Below are 18186 nucleotides of genomic sequence, written 5' to 3'. Positions count from 1 at the left end.
TCAAGGTATTCTCAGAAACTAAGTCAGCAATATGTAACAATTACACTATGATTCGGGCAATTTTACACTATTAAGGCATTTTTAAGGTTTAGATGATTGTCCATTAAAGGGATTACTGATATCTGAGTTCATTTTTTTTTGTTTATTCATACACTTTATATATATATAATGATCACATTCATCATAGGGAGTTTGTACCTGTACATATCTTGATTCTTTTTCCCATTCCCCTCCCCTCCCTTCAACCCCTATTCCTCCCCTTATTTACAAAATCTTTGTTTCCATTTTTTCCCTTTTCCTGTCCCTCCCTTCCCGCCCCGGTTCCCTACCCCATTTTAACATTTTTTTCATTATTTTTTACAGTATGATCAGGAGTTTGTCAGAGAATGCAAGAGAATATTTCTGGAAATAACATGTGGAAAAGAACAGAAGCTTCCAAGGAACAATTGCTGCAATTGTTTTGGGTGCTACAATGACATTTCAGAGTATAAGCTTTACATCTTATATGTCTATTGTATATAGAATACAGGAGAACATACATACAATATTGATTTTATCCTTGTTCGATGTTAAAGCTGAGGAAGACATTCCCATTTAAGAGAATTAAAAGCTCAGTGGTTCCGCCGCCTCCCTCACAAGCAAAAGGACCCGAGTTCAACCCCCGGTACCAAAAAAGAAAGAAAAAAAAGATTACTGTACTAGAGCTGTGAAACAGACTGACATAAAAATGTCCCATTCTCATAAACAGAAGTTCATGCATATTGCTCAAAAAAAGCAGGATAAACGCTTTGGTAGTAATTCCATAAGCAAAACCAAAGTGCCAAATAAAAATCAGAGAAACCACCACTACTACTGAACACCTACTCTGTGCTCACAAGAGTCCTCCGAAGTAGCTATTATTCTCATTCTGTACTTAGGGAAACAGAGAAATCAAGTAATGTTTACCAGTGACAGAGCTGGGATTGTACCGTGAGATTTGTTGGATGCTGTGGCATCTTTATCTGACATTCACTCCTCAACATGAGCACCTGCTCACGTTCCTTAGCATTAGGATCATGACCATAGCAATGTTAAGACAAGCATGTATGGCCACAGAATAGTCGAAGGAGCTGTGTACGCAGAACCAAGTGGCCAATGTGCTAGTTTCCACACCTTTCCTGTGATTTTGGTTAAATTGTTTAACTTTTCAGTAGGGTAAACGAGACACCTCTAAAGCTCTGTTCAGCTATCAAAGACTAAAATGCCCCATTGTCACAATCTCAGTCAGTGCTGCAATGCTTGTGCAATGGGTTGCTCTTCCAAGGATTAGCTATTTTGAAAACACCCAAGTTCAGTTTTCCTAAAAACAGAATCAATTAATTCATGTTGAGAGTCACCTATGCCAATACAAGGACACGTCCCGTATATCCTACAAAAGAATCATCTCAACAAATAGATTAGCTTCACAAATGGCCAAAACATTGTAAGACTTACAAATTAAAGGATTTTCAAAATTGGCAAATATGCAACTGAAATGGAGAGGGACTAGGAGAGAAATTTGATTCAGAAGATTAAGCTCATAAGAATCAAAGAGAAAAAGGAGAGAAGGAAAGGCAGTAAACAAGTTAAAAGTGCAAAAATAAAGGATAAAAGACACAAATTAGGACTAGGAAAAATAGAAGTGGGCAATATTGTCATTTACCCAGGAAATATTTTTTAGTGTTTTAGAGAAAGCATGATACATTAATAAAAATACAGGTTAGAAATCTAATAGCCACAAATTTATTCTCAGCACTGCTGCTCAATAATTTAGGAAATGAAAAGGAAAAATATGGAAACAAAGTCTTTGTAAATAGGGAAGGGTGGAGGGGGTGAGGGGAGGGCAGGGGAATGGGGAAAAAATAAGAATCAAGGTAAGTCATGTAAAGGTACATGATCCCAATGATGAATGTTAACTACTGTATACCTAAAATGTAGCAATAAACTTAATAAAAAATAATTTGTGACAGGGCAAGCTTTAGGAGCTAGTTTCTTTACTCATTTATGAAAATTAAGAAAAAAATCTTATTGAGCAGTTTGGCTGTTCAGAGTACAAGAGGTAAGGGCCTAATATAAAGGGTGTCAAAAAGTGTTACTTCCTGTCTTTAGAGCAGCTTCAATTAGGGTAAAGAAGCTTGAAATGCGATTTGACAGAAAAGTCCACATTCATATGGTGAGATGGGTGGGAGGCAGTATTAAAGATAAAAATATAGCTTTGGTAGCACAATTCATAATGGCTAAATCTTAGAAGCAGCCTACATGTCATCAACAGATGAATAGATATAAATATGACTTTTTATTCACCACACAGTACTATTCTGTCGTAAACACTTGGTCATTTGCAGGAAAGTAGATGCACCCTGAGACCAAGTGAAATATATCAGACATACAAGCTTAAGTATCTCATGGCTTCTGTTATGTGAGAAACAAAATATTAATGAACAAAATAAAAGGCAGATAATACGAAGGAAACATCATCTCAAATGGGATAGGAGATGGAGGGGAAAGAAAAAAGGGAAAAAGGATGGGAAAAGAATGAAGATGTGTTATGTACATGTGCCACCTCCACACAAGCATGTAAACATGTACTGCAAAACATGTGCTAATACAAGTAAATGAAGAGTTCAGCTTTGGGGCTAGATTTAAATCTTGGCGTTGGCTGCTTCCCTGCAGTGTGAGTTGGTACAATTACTATTTTTTTCAGAGCTTCAGTCTCCACATCAGTAATAGGGCTAATCAGCACACAGAGTTGTTCTGCACACTGAACAAGCAATATGTAGAGAAGTAAGACTTGGTCAGATCTGCTACATAGTAGCTCTCAATAAACATTACACCAGCCAACATCTTTGGCTTCAGCAAAGGCCCTAGCATCAGTCAAGGTCAAATTTTTCCTTCCTTGCTGTCTCAAGTTCTGCCAGCTGAATCTTTTCATCAAGCTGCATACAAAGACCCTTGTACATTTTGGCTGAAGGAGAAAATAAGAAAGAACCTACGTCCAGCCACAACGGGGAAGTTGTGCATTATCTGCTCCCAGCTTCAGCCTCAGCTGTTGCAAGGTCTGACAATGAATTACATGCCTACATCATGTTTCCTGGCATCCAGAACTTGTGTAGAATCAATGACCATCTGATTACATAGGGTATGGTCTATTTAAAGTTTTTTTGGGGGGGTACTGGGGATTAAACTCAGGACCTTGTGCTTGTGAGGTAGGGACTGTGCCACTGAGCTAAATCCCCAGCTCTAAATAGGCATTTTGATAATGATGTTTCCTTTCAAGTAAACATTGTATCTGTAACTTGGAGTGAAAAAGCTCCTTATGCGCTTTACAGATTGAATTATATCCATCAGTTGGAGTGTGACAGTGCCTTTAGAATGCAAGTCTTTGCAGACTTGCCATTCTTCCCTACTAAAGACACTGAAATCAGTGTGCACGCAATTAAAGACACGCCAATGCAAATTCAAGTGGTATTTTCACCTTGAGAGCCAGTTTCACTGCTCCACTGTTGTATTTCTAGAACCAAGATGAGTCCTTTGGGGTTGTTTTAACCAAATGTCTTCGGCTGGGTAACTTACAAAAGAAATTTCTCAGTTCTCAAATTGGGAAACCCAAGGTTAAGGTGCTGGCAGATGTAACATCTGTTGAGTCTGCCTATGGTCTGGTGATGGCACCTTTCTCACCATCCTCAAATGGCAGGATGGGTAAGGCACTCTCAAGAGCCTTTTTACTTATTTTCCCATATGGGGGACTGAACTCAGGACCTTGCACTTGCAAGGTAGGCATGGTGCCACTAAGCTAATTCCCCAGCCCTCTCAAGAGCCTCTTTTGGAAAAACCCTAATCCCGTTTACAAGCGCTCCACACCCCTATGACTTAATCACCTCCTAAATCTCCACCTTAGAGTGCCACCATGCTGGTGATTTAACTTCAACATGTGAATTTTGGGGAGATATATAAAAACTAAGACTATAATACAGGGTTTAGGGACAACTTTTTTTCAAATAATTGTGCAATGCAGTAAATGTACACAAAAATTAGAATTTTTTAAAAAGGGGAACTACCTTAGGTTTCAAAAATATCAAGTAATGAACAAAGTGGGTGATAATGTTTTGACAAAATTTTATTACCACTGACCATATATCTGCAAATCCGAGTGGTAAAGGGGAAATGCACTTACTTTAAAAAGTAAGCTTAACAGCCGGGGATTTAGCTTAGTGGTTCTGCTGCCTGCCTTTCAAGCTCAAGGGCCTGAGTTCAATCCCCGGTACCAAAAAAACAAAAGTAAACTTAATTTGGTAGCAACTTCATCATGAGTTGCTCCCCATTTCCCACTCCATATTTGAAAATATTTAATATCTGAAATAAATGGCCTAATGGTTTTGAGAGCAACTGAGAAACTGACAATGCCAAGAAATTGATTCTGTACTGTTCTGAATTTTAAAAACAATTAATGTCCCACTTTAAGTTTTGAATAAAGTTTCATTATTTATTCGTGTACTATTACTTTTTTTTTTTTTTTGGTATCAGAGACTGAACTCGGGACCTTGTGCTTATGAGGCAGGCAGCGGAACCACTGAGCTAAATCCCCAGCCCTTATTCATGTCTTTTTAATGAAGCTAATAAACTTTTGGTATTTATTTTATTTTTTTGTGGTACTGGGGATTGAACTCAGGTCCTTCAGCTTTCAAGGCAGGCACTGGAACCACTGAGCTACATCTCCAGCCCTTATTCAAGTATTTTTAATGTTACAAATTAAACATTAAGTCATTTTTATTGACATGTATTTGGCTTGGAGAATTTAAAATAAGGTTGCAAAAATCAGTAAGTAATTTAAATTTTACAATGGACTTCAGAAAAATTGAGTTAAAGATATGAAGCAAAAAGATACACCAGTTTTCAAGGTTGGTTCCTGTAACCATTTGTACTGAACAGTATGCAAACTGTTTTGAGGATCTGCTTTGCAGTTTCAATGAGGTTGCCAACAGATTTTATCAACTTTCAAAGAAGGAAGAATGGATATAAAAGGAACCTAGAATAAACATTACACTGACAAGATTGGGCACTGTTTTCCTCACACTAGCAAAATGTTATTTATTTATTATTGTTTTTTAGCAAAGTGTTATTTATATTTTCTTACAACTTACCCCATGATAATCTTTAGTTTAAGCTTTGGCTAAATACTAATTTGAAGCCACGGCCATCAAGCATTTGGTCAATGTGTGTCTTTAGGTGCACTATGCATGTGACACAGCCACACGCCTCATTCCCAGGACAGCCCGCTCCCCCTCCAGGTCATCTGCTTGCCAGGCCTGTGAACCTCACGCCACAGGTCGACCACATCCACTCATGTCCTCAGGTTAAAGAAGGTGAAGGGGAGAACAGGTGCATATTTATACCACAAATGAGCATGGTCCTCTGCGGCTGGACTCTAAACTTCAGACTGCTAATTTATTCTATTTTGTAATTTTTAGGCTAGAATGAGAGACTGAGAACTTGTCTTATAAATGAAACATTCCATAGATGGACATGATTGAACTGGACTTTAAATTAATGATGGCAATATGTACGCAAAGTTCAATTCATACAAGAATGAATGGAATGTTACCATCTGTAAAGTTACTTTCCACTCTAAAATAACACCAAATGAGAGTCATAGCTACTTAATTTTCTTCTCAATTCAACACCAAGTAACAAGAAAAAATTCAAACTTTGAAATAAATTTTTCCCTCCAAAGGCAGAGATTGTGGCAAATGTTAAGAAAACAAGGGCATTTTGACTGTAAGTTCAGGCTAAGGCTATTAAATGAATAAATGGTTCATGTTGTCACTTCAGTGGCTATAAGAAGTGTTTGGAAAAAAATACATGAGTTATTATTTTAACAAATATTCAAAAGAGTCTTACAAATGACATAGCTGAAATCTCACTAAGTTGAATCACTCTAATAGTACGGCATGATTACCCATTACATCAACTGGAAAGTTAAAATTCATTGCCTGATAGAATCTGGGCTTAGTTTAGAAGGCCTGATGGTATACAATAAGCTTTACTACTTTCATATGAATGCCATAGCATACCAATGAATTTATGTTTGTTTATTAACCAACGTGTTAAGATTGGATCTGAGAACTCTGACTATATCAGCAAAGAAAAAGAGAAGGTTGCCAGAAAAGAAAAGGAAAAGTACTAACTGGTGAAATGAGAGGCACCTAGAGGGGCCACGGGCACTCTTTATGTACAGACACTAACTGGTACACTTCTTTCCAGCTTCATACACCTGGGCAAGTTTGCGCTTGCCTGTTGAGCCTTTCCCATCACTGTTCCTCCCTCTGTTCATTTCTAGTTCATGCTCCTCCTTTATGTGTCAGCTTAAATGTTTTGTCTTAACAGAGGTTTCCCAATGACATGTTTGCAAGTGGCCTGCTTACTGCAGTCGCCCAGTGTAGCACGCTGTATTACTGCCCATCACTAACACAAAATGGTCCTTTATTTTCTACCATCACTAAAATGCAAACTCATCTGTGAATGGGGGGACTTCTCTATTTTTCTCACCATTATATCCAGGCATTAAAAAATATCTGCTGAAAGAATAGGAATATGGCAGAAATCAAGTAATTTTACTTCTCAGAAATGCCCTAAGGAAATAACAAGTTCACCAAGATATAGACACAAGATATTAATAATAATGAAAAACAAGAATTACCTAAATGTCTCTCTAAATAAACTTATTAGTTACAGCATATATACAGGCATTACAAAGAACATTAAAGACATTTTGCTTCTGAGTAAAATAAGCCTATTATAGGTTACTTACTGAAGATCATATTACTGTAGGAAAAAAAACTAAACAGTATGATACAGTATATGTTCAGAAGAAAATAACAAAGATTAGAATAAGATGTTAAACACAATGGTTGTCAATTTACTTACAATTAACTTTTTCTGATAAGTTATCATTGCTCTTTATCTGGGGATGGGATATATCTGGGGGTATAGAAAAAACAATAAAACAGAATAAAATAGGACTTGGGGATTTAGCTCAGTGGTTCCGCCGCCTGCCTTGCAACTGCAAGAGCCTGAGTTCAAGTCCTGGTACCAAAACAAAAACAGAATAGAATACCTAAACAGTAAATATGTTTTGCTTTATGAAACTAAAAAATCTGGACAAGAAAAATTCCAGATGACTTTGTAAAAGTGATTTTTTTTCTTGGCCTAATAGTGGCAAAATGTGGCTTATTTATATCCTTCTGCTCTCCCACATATTTTTTTGGGTGGGTATATGGAGGATCAAACTCAGGACCTTGTGCTTGTGAGGCAGGCAAGGTGCCAATGAGCTAAATCCCCAACCCATCTCCTACATATTCCAAAGTGTACATATTCAAATGCCTACTTTATCTCTCTAGATAGCCCTGCCAATAAACTTATTATCACTTTGGGATCCTAATATTTTGAAGGAAAAAAGCTTAAATCTTAAAAATGATTATATTACATCTGAAAATAGTCTATGTAAAAAAAGTCTCCCTTAAAAAATTTACTTATGGGGCCAGGGTTTTAGCTCAGTGGTTCCGCTGCCTGCCTCGCAATCATAAGGTCCCAAGTTCAATCCCCAGTAACAAAACAAAACAACATTCCTTATGGAACTAATACAACTTTCCAAACAGTGACAGTTGTTCTCTTCTTTAAATATAAACTTGACAGATTATATACAACACAGCAGTCTGGTCCTGTGGCACCTTGATTTCATTCCACTCTGAAGAAAGAACATTGTAACTGACTTCACAGCAGTTAACATAGCCGGCACGTCTGTGTAGGAAGCAATCTTCACACTGGCATCAGAGAGCACAACATTCATCTAGTTTTCACACTACATGAGCTGCTTTATCCTTCACAACAGTCAGCAGGCAGAGGCCCTTCACACATATTCTATTCATTGCTCACTGATGTGGCAACCATCAATATTTGCACTAGGTTCTATGTTCATTCCATTTCTCACATTCTTTTAAATATTCCATTTGGCAATACATATATAATTAGCAAGGTGATGGCATACAAGTTGTCTTTTACTTCATAATCTTTTTTCTTTTTGTACAGGGGATTGAACTCAGGTCCTTGCGCTTACGAGGCAGGCAGCAGAACCACTGAGCTAAATCCCCAGCCCTTACTTCAAAATCTTTAAACAATGTTATGTAATTTTATTTTCTATATTTAAGATTTATTCCAGTGGACTATTTTTCAAGACATTTAAGTAAGACTTATAATAGTTGACCTCGTATCAAATGTTGTACTTAGATATTCCTAAACCAAGTTTATTTTAAACCAAATTTAAACTAAAACTTGCAGTTTGTCACAATGGCAAGCATCTACAATCCCAGGCTCTGGGGAGGTGGAGAGAGACGGACCGTGAGTTCAAGACTATCCTGGACTACATATCAAGACCCTGGATTAAAAAAGAAGAAAAAAAGAAATAAACTTTCACATTGTTGAGTGAAACTCTTCAAAGATCTTCATTAAAGAAATCAATCAAGATGTGATATAGTCTAGTGTTTATTTTATGTTATGGCAGGTACACTTGAATTTCAAAAATTTAAAACATATAAAAAGTGGTTAGGGACTAACATTTGTATCAACAGTTGATAAATGTCTAAGATTGTTTATTATACAGCAGGATACAATGGTAGTGCTAATGCCAACAGGCACCATGGATGTTAGTCTAAAAATTATCACTAAGTTTTATACAAGCAACAATATATGCTGCTGTTACAATTTCGGGACATGTTCTGCTTCTAGTGCCAAGCAGTCTTTAACATTTTTAATGTTATACAGTGTTATTTAGTTTGGCAAATGTTTCAAAATAAAGTAGAAATGTATTCATAACATCACAGAAATGCACATCCAAGTTTGTTTTCAGTAAGAATCATAGGTACAGATCAGAACTCTTCCCTATATGAAATAATTTACACACAGATGAATGCTATAATATCACTATCTAAAATAATCACTAAATACAGTTCTTTTTCAGAAATAAACAGGCATCAGAAATAAACAGGCAAAGTTTTTCAGCATCAAATATCAAAAACATGTTTTTCAAACAAATGATACTCTAAAATTATAGGAATAATCAGTGAATTCAGTGAATGTGCAACCTAAATCAACCAAATATGTTGTTGTACAACCATATTAAGAAACCAATGATCAGAAAATACAACCATATGAAATTTATAATCCACAAAAATTGTTTTTCAGGCCTTAAGGTAAAATATTTCCACAGTTTACAGATAAAACCGAGGCAACAAAAATGCGTGCTTGTCTTGAATAAGCAGATACTCTATGCAGAAGATGTAACACTTTGTTTGTAGACAGCATGGTATGCATTTCTTAGCAACACATAAGGAAAACAAGATTCCAAAAGATCCATTGTCAGGAATGGTGATTCCTGTACAATCTGCAAAATTCCAAAAAGGCATCAAATTTAAGTCATTTATAATGGAAATATTTACTGAAAAGTAGAAACCCATAATTTCTATCTTATTAGAAACAGAAAACAAATTATTTCCATTTACTTGAAAATCTTAAAATATAAAATGCCACCATGTTTTAAAAAGATGTTACTTTTCAATTAAATCAATAGGAACAAAATGAGCACTTTCATTGTCCTCAACAATATACAAGACATAAAAGAGTAAGGCAATATTTGAAAAGTAGTCCCTACCATTAAGCTTAGCCATGGACTCAAAACTAAGCTAGAGAGCAAAATTAAATATGACTAACCATATTTACTATACAGTTCAAAGGGCAAAAAAGATTTTCATATAGGCCAGAGTAATCAAGACCACTTGAAAAGGACGTGAGTCATGGGGTGTGTAGAGTCATTAGGACAGACACAGATCTCTGCAGATATGGAAGGAAAGTGACTTTCACATGAAGGAAGAGCCATGTGCTAGAAAGAAACAAGTGTAGCTGGTTCAGACACTATGAAGACCAAACTGACAAGGCAGGAGAACTACAGACTATATTAAATAGGCAGAATAGAGTAAGAATGTAAAAAACTCAGTTTACTGGGAAAAAACTGAAACTGATACTCTAGGAAAAAATAAGACCCAAGTGTTTTCCAACTGGTTGAAAAACTACTCATAAAAGAATACCCTACATAGTAAATGCTTATCTGTGATTTTACTGTTTCTGATGTTAACCCAATGGTAAAATAAGGCTGATACAAGTTTTTACAGAAATTTTTGAAAAAATGGTATGCCTTGGGAGGAAAGAACACAAGACACGAAAGAGCAAGCACTTCAACTTGCCAAGAAATGACATTAAGAAATGACTGAAACATTTTTATTACTAATAAAAATTAAAATAAGACTTACCATGTCTAGTAGTAAATAAACAGATTCTCTATTTCGTGTTGTAGTTTTATCTGTCTCCTGGCCAATTTTGAGTAGACTGGAGGATGCAAGCTTAAAAGTACACATACATATTTAATTGAATTTTTAAATGAAATGTTCGTTTATCATTTATTTTCAGTATGTTTTAATATCCAACATATTTCAGTCACTCAGTGCTATATATAAAATATGCAACAATTAAATAACAAGGTGAGCTAATACCTTACATTCAAACAGTAATTTAAAGCTATCAAGGTATAATTGTAATCAAACATTCTTACTGGTCTTTAAAATTGGTATTTTCCAGAACAAGTCTTTCTCTTAAAAAGTTTCACATTATTTTCTCTGTCCCAGTACCTATATTAAATACCTACCCCTCCACCTCACCTACCTTATCCATGGTTTCACTTTTCATGGTAAAAAAACATTAAATGAAAAATTCCAGAAATAATCCACAAGTTTAAACTGCATGCGAAGAAATCTGTGTCATCCTGCTCTATCCTGCCAGGAACATGCATGAACCATCCCTTTGCTACCAGCCTCAGTTATCACTCTGTCACAGTAATGCTGTGCTTCTGTTCAAGTAATATTTTTCATAATGGCCCCAGAACACAACAGTAGTGATGTTGGCATTTTTGATATGCTAAAGAGAAGCAATAAATATTTCCTGTGAAGGTAAAAGTTGTGAGTTTATAGAAAGATTTTTAAAAAAGAAAAAAAATCCTTTGTTGATAATGCTAAGATCCACAGTAAGAACAAATCTTCTAAATTATGAAGGAAAGAGAAATCTGTACAACTTTTGCTGTGGTACCTCAAAATGTGAAATGTTACGGGCCTAGAACATGGTAAATGCATAAGATGTAAAAGGCATTATCTGGGGGTAGAAGACAGGACCAAGAAATGTGTTCCAGTTAATGGTGACATGTCACACTAGAAAGCACTGGGGCTATCCAAAGACTACAACATTTACTACACTTGATCTTAGCCAAAAGCCAAGAAACAATGATAAATCATTTACTGCATGTAAAGGCTAGCTGTGCAGATTCAGAAATAGATCTGCATGGAAAATTATCAAAATTACTGCAGAGGTTGCATTTGCCAAAGAAGAAGCTGCTGCCACAGTCTTCAACTGTGATGAAACCAGGCTCAGCCCTTCAGGAAGATGCCAAAAAGAATCAGCATTCATAGGAGTGCAATGGTGGTACCAGGGCAGATGATAAAGACAATAACAGTATATAGAACAAGAACACACAGGATCCCCCCGCAAAAAAAGTTCTGCCAACATGATCACAAAGCGTGGATGACAGTCGTCATATGTAGTGGTTCTACCAAACCTTCACCCCAGAAAAAATACTTGGAAAAAGAAAGGTTGGAATTTAAAGTCCTATTGGTAATGGATAATGCACCTGGCCAAACTCAATCTGTCTGCTATGAAAACGAAAATGTAGAGATTGTATTTTTACCTCCAATAAAATCTCATGCTTCAGCTCCTTGACTGGGGCATTAGTTTGTCAAAGCCACTGACATTTGTCTAGTATTTGACTACACTCAATCAGCAACTGAGACATACACATCAATTAATCTGCACATAATGTGGTGCTTGAAACCATTTATTACTGCTAATGCAGTAACATTCATGGAAGCTTCAATGGAGGAATAAAACCAGAAACTACATGAAGAATTTATGGAGTGAAGTTGCGAAAGATTTTAAACACTTCTCAAAGGATTGATGGAAAAGTCAGGAAAATCTTTTACACAGCAAGACAAGTTGACGAAGTAGGGTTTGTCAACATGCTCATAATGAGGACAGTAATTTGAGTCCATTAAGTGTTAACAAATACGGAACTGGAAGAACCTGATGAGTCATACATTGAGGAAAAGGAAGAAGAAAGTGAAACACAGCCAGAAATGTGGACATGAGTGAAATTTGCCAAGGTGTCCCAAATTGTAGACTTAGAGGACAAAATAATGGAGTTCAATCTTTGGTTAGAACATGGCACTAAAGTCGCCTCTGCGGTCACCAAAGGTTATAACTTTGCAGCAATACTTTGATAAGTTAAAAGGGACAGCAGCTTCTGATTACAATGTTCTTCAACAAGGCCTCTGAAAAACAATCACCAAAACAAAACCAAACACATAGTACTGAGGATCCTCAACCACGGACATTTTCTGCCCCTGACACTGTTACGTTTCCATGATCCAGGAGCACCAGACACAAATGATCCTCCCTTCAGAGATAGTGTCAGAAGGCCAACAGGACTCTAATGCTGTGATGCAATGCCTACACCATTCACTTCACCAGGTCTCATCCCACAGGAACTGCATCCTTTCATTTCAACACCAGTGTTTGTAAAGTACAATAAGAGAGACAGACCACATTTGTGTAACTCGCTTGTGAGAAAGGCGCCAGAACCACTGAGCTAAATCCCTGGCCCTTGTGTAAATTTTATTACTAGCTATTTTTGTTAAATTTTATTTGGGTAGTATGTAGTTATTTCTATTGTTGAGCCTGTGACTATAACAAGCTTTTTCTAAACAAATCAATATATCGTTTGTAGGAAACATTCTCTTATCTTTGCTTTATTTTACAGTTATTTTGTTCCAACTCTTTAAAACTATAGGGCCTGCCTGCACACCACCAGCCCCAGTGAGGAAAGGGATTTCGGAAGACCACTCCGAGATCTGCTCTCCCTCTGGCCTGCTTGGGCCCAGTCTGCGGGACGGATAGCCGCCACCATAGCTCCAGAGCCACAAATGTAGCTGGGTGGGCACCCCGATCCTCCTCAACCCTCCCCCCACACTCTCAGACCTCCTGATTGGGCCAGTCCTTGGACCCACGCTGCAGAGGCATAGGTGGTCATAAAGGGTATTTTTCTGAGCACCCCACTTTGAACATCTTTAAAGAAAGGGCAGGGGAAACCTATAGCAGAACTGTGTGGAATTCAGCCCTAGCACGTTGGGGGACACAATCTGGGCCTTGTGGCTTGAGGCCGGTCTGAGGATCTGCCATTAGCTAGCTGAGATCAGGGGACTTGGTTCTGCACATGACTGTGCACGTGGTATATTATGACAGCAGAGACATAGTCTGAAAGAGGCCCTTCAAATTCACTTTTTTTTTTTCTTTTCCTCATTCCACTCTGCAATTCTTTCTTTTTTCTGTCCTCTTTCTCCAACTGAAACTCTTACTCCACCATATTATCCCTCATCTCCCCTTCTGTTCCTGCTCCTGCCCTAACTCCGACTTCTTTATAATTTTTTCTTTATGTTCTTTTCTTCTGTCATTTTACCTAACTCATGGGTCAATAGTTTCAAGGGAAAGTAAGCCCCTATTACTGTTAAGGCGATATATTCTTGTCCTTATTCTCGCACTCTGTCTATCCCTTTTGAGTTTAACAGTTTCTTAAAGATTACATGGTCATTCTATGTCCTCTGCCTTCACCTGAAACCTTCTCCAATTCTTTCACTTATCTACTCCTCTTGTCCTAACTCTAAGCCCCTATCCTAAATGATAAAGATGCTATATTGAAAAGCGTACTCACTGCAAACATATTTTGGGCAGCTTCCTGATTTTAATTTAATTCACATTGTTTAAATTATGTGACTACCACAAGTGATCAATTACAAGTTGTGCTTGATCCTATTGTGCTGACTGTATCAATTGGGATAAAGGATTGTGATTGATTTAATCAGTTGTTTTCTCTGATATTATGAAAATGAGAATGACTATGAGTCATTAGAGACTCAAAAGCTAAAGCGCAATGGTATCAGGAATATTTAAGTAATAACCAAGAAATTAAACCAAGGACAACCCAACAAAAATAAAAATGAGAAAACAAGCAAGAAACAAAGACAGACTTCCCGTTTACCAATGGCAAACAGTAGGGCAAATGAGGATGAAAAGGCCTATAGTGAACTAGCAGGACACCGTGAACCCATAAAACAGGAAGTAACAAAACAAATCAATCAGGCTCTAGAAAAATTCAAAACAGAAATAATTTCCCAGATAACCATAGAGATGATGAGCAAAATGGAAGTCATGATTCAAAACTCTAGAACAGAAACTGAAAAAAAAAAAGTAGATGAGCTCAGGACCATGACACAAGCCATGAAGGCCGAGCAAAAGAAACAAATGGAAACAATGAATGCCCAACAGAGGAAAGAAATGGAATCCATAAAACAGATTCAAACAGATATCCAGGAGATTAAAAACTCTATTGAAAGAGTACACAAGTGAATAAAAGATTGTGAAGATAGAATCTCAGATACAGAAGATAGGATTGCAGCCAGTGACCATGAAAAGAGAGGTCTCTTAAAAACAGGAAGGCAGGAAGGGCACATGAGAAATTGATCCAACAACTCCTAGATGACGCAAAGAAGAATAACATAAGACTGACAGAAAAACATGAAGTAGTAGGAGAAAACACAAATGACTTAAAAAAGCTCTTCACAGAATTAATGACAGAAAACTTCCCAAAAAGAAGGGAAGAATTACACATACAGATAAGTGAGGTATATAGGACTCCAACTAGCCACGATCAAAAAAAATCTACACCTAGACATACAATAATCAAGATCCCAGAAACCCAACAGAAGAACAAAATACTACAGGCAGTAAGAGAAAAGAAACACATCACATGCAAAGGAAAGCCCATCAGAATCACAGCAGACTTTTCAACACAAACCCTCAGGTCAAGGAAAGCCTGGAGTGAGGTATTTCAAGTCCTAAAAGAAAACAACCTCCAACCTAGACTGATGTATCCTGCAAAACTCTTTCAAAATGGATGGGAAAATAAGATACTTCCATGAGTAAGAAAACCTAAAAAACGTCATGAACACAAAACTAGCACTACAAGGAATTCTAAACAATATCCTAGAAAAAGACAATGAAGGTCACAACACCATGAGGCCCAACAGACCAAATCAAATAGGCAAGGCAAGAAATTAAAAGGGGTGGGGGGAGTAAAAGAGTCAACAAAAGGACAATAACATGGCAATAACAAGTAAGTACATATCAGTTATAACCATCAATGTCAATGGCCTCAATCCACCAATCAAGAGATATAGACTGGCAGAATGGATTAAAAAGCAAAATCCAACAATATGCTGTATATAAGAAACACACCTGGTACAAAAAGAAGCCCACAGACTGAAGATGAAAGGATGGAAAACAATTCTCCATGAGACAGGAGCCCAGAAAAAAGCAGGGGTAGCAATCTTATTTGCAGACAAAGTAAATTTCAAACCAAAACTGATTTAAGAGAGACAAAGGCGGCCACTATATCCTTGTAAAGGGAACAATTCAAGAGGAAGAGATGACAATCATAAACATATACATGCACCAAATATTAATACCCCCAACAATATAAAACAAATATTAAAAGTAACAAGAAAAATCAAATAAGCACTAATCCAATTGTAGTGGGGGATCCAAATACCCCACTATCACAAATTGACAGATCATCTAGGCAGAAAATCAACAACGAAATACTAGAACTGAACCAAGCTTTTGAATACATGGACTCAATAGACTTCTATAGAGTGTTCCACCCCACAAAATCAGAATATACATTCTTATCGGCTGCACATGGGTCATTCTCCAAGATAGACCACATACTAGCTCACAGAACAGATCTGAATAAATGCAAAAGAATTGAAGTTATTCCCCGGTATATTAGCAGATCACAGTTCAATCAAGCTGGAGATCAACAGCACAAGAAACCATAGGAACTTCACAAACACATGGAAACTGAACAACACTCTCCTGAACAATCAATGAGTCACAGAGGAAATTAAAAAAAAAATTTTAGAAAATGCCAATACAACATATAGGAATCTATGGGACACAATGAAAGCAGTTCTATGTGGAAAATTCATACCACTGAATGCCCACACTAGGAAAACAGAGCAAGCTCAAATAAACAACCTAATGATGAATCTTAGACTACTAGAAAAATAAGAGCAAGGAAAACCCAAAGCTCAAACAAGAGAGGAAATTATAAAGATTAGAGCAGAAATCAATGCAATGGAAACTAAGAAAACGATACAAAAAATAAATGAATCAGAGTTGATTTTTTGAAAGAATAAGTATAATTGATAAACCCTTAGCTAACCTTATCCAAAAGAGGAAAGAGGGCCGGGGATTTAGCTCAGCAGTTCAGTGGCCTGCCTCGCAAGCACAAGCACCCGAGTTCAATCCCTGGTACCAGAAAAAAAAAGAGGAAAGAAAAGGCTCAGATCCATGCAATCAGGAATGAAAAAGGTGAAGTCACAACAGATGCAACAGAAATCCAGAGGATCGTTAATACCTGTTTTGAGAACCTGTACTCTAATAAAATGGAAAACAAAGAAGAAATGGACAGATTTTTAGATAGTTATGAATTACCAAAGTTGAACAAAGAAGATAAAAACATTTTAAACACCCCAATTACAATCAGTGAAACTGAAAATGTAATTAAAAATTTACCAACAAAGAAAAGCCCAGGCCCTGATGGATTCACTGCTGAATTTTACAAGACATTTAGAGAAGAACTACTGCCGTTACTCTTCAAACTTTTCAATGAAATTGAAAGGGAAGCTATACGTCCAAATTCATTCCTGGAAGCAAGTATCACTTTGATTCCCAAACCAGGGAAAGACGCAACTAAAAAAGAGAACTACAGGCCAATCTCCTTAATAAATATAGATGCAAAAATCCTTAATAAGATACTAGCAAACAGAATACAGAGGATCATCAAGAAGATCATATATCCTGACCAAGTCGGATTTATTCCAGGGATGAAAGGATGGTTCAACATACGGAAGTCAATAAATGTAATACACTCTAACAAAGTCAAGGACAAAAACCATATGATCCTCTCAATAGATGCAGAAAAAGCATCTGACAAAATTCAACACCCATTCATGATAAAAACCCTGTAAAAAATTGGAATAGATAATCTATATCTCAACTTAATAAAGGCTATTTATGAAAAACCAACAGCCAACATCATATTAAATGGCCAAAAAATGAAAACTTTCACTTTAAAATCAGGAACCAGACAAGGGTGCCCACTATCACCACTCTGGTTTGATATAGTTCTGGAAACATTAGCCACAGCAATTAGACAAGAGCAAGAAATTAAAGCAATAAAGATAGGAAAGGAAGAAGTTAAACTGTCATTATTTGCTGACGATATGAAACTCAACATTGAACACCCAAAAAACTCCACTAAAAGACTTCTAGACTTAATCAACAGATTCAGTAGAGTAGCTGGATACAAGGTGAACACCCAAAAATCAATTGCCTTTTTATACACAAATAACAGACTCAGTGAGAGAGAAATTAGGGAAACAATTCCCTTCACAATAGCATCCAAAACAATGAACTATCTAGGAATCAATCTGATAAAACAAGCAAAAGACCTCTATACTGAAAACTACAGTACTCTGAAAAAAGAGTTCAAAGAGGATATAAAAAAATGGAAAGATATCCCCTGCTCCTGGGTATGAAGAATCAACACAGTGAAAATGGTCACACTACCAAAACTGCTATACAGATTCAATGCAATGCCAATTGAAATTCCAACAGTATATTTGAACTAGAAAACTAGAAAAAAGAATCCAAAAATTCATTTGGAACCATAAGAGACCTAGAATAGCAAAAGCCATCCTAGGCAACAGAAACATGGTAGCAGATACAGCAATTCCCAATTTGAAACTATACTACAAAGCCACTGTGATAAAAACAGCATGGTACTGGTAATGAAACAGATCTAAGGATCAGTGGAACAGATTGGAAGACACAAAAACAAAT

General features: G+C 36.7%; 1 protein-coding gene across 1 annotated transcript in view; it reads right to left on the bottom strand.

Annotated features, from left to right (window-relative positions):
• Positions 1-8723: 8723 nt before the first annotated feature.
• The window catches only part of Nckap1 (NCK associated protein 1), an 89000-nt gene continuing 79537 nt past the window's right edge, over positions 8724-18186 (bottom strand). Inside the window, exons 33-34 of the mRNA XM_010636882.2 lie at positions 10377-10466; positions 8724-9454 (exon numbers count right to left, since the gene is read on the bottom strand). Of these exons, the coding sequence (XP_010635184.1) occupies positions 9338-9454; positions 10377-10466 (207 nt within the window). The 3' untranslated portion in view covers positions 8724-9337. The remainder of the gene's footprint in view (positions 9455-10376; positions 10467-18186) is intronic.

The sequence above is a fragment of the Fukomys damarensis genome, unplaced genomic scaffold, assembly GCF_012274545.1.
Source record: "Fukomys damarensis isolate Sample0158 unplaced genomic scaffold, DMR_v1.0_HiC HiC_scaffold_26, whole genome shotgun sequence".
Taxonomy (NCBI): domain Eukaryota; kingdom Metazoa; phylum Chordata; class Mammalia; order Rodentia; family Bathyergidae; genus Fukomys; species Fukomys damarensis.
Note: the sequence above shows the minus strand (reverse complement) of the source record. Positions and strands in the feature narration are given on the sequence as shown.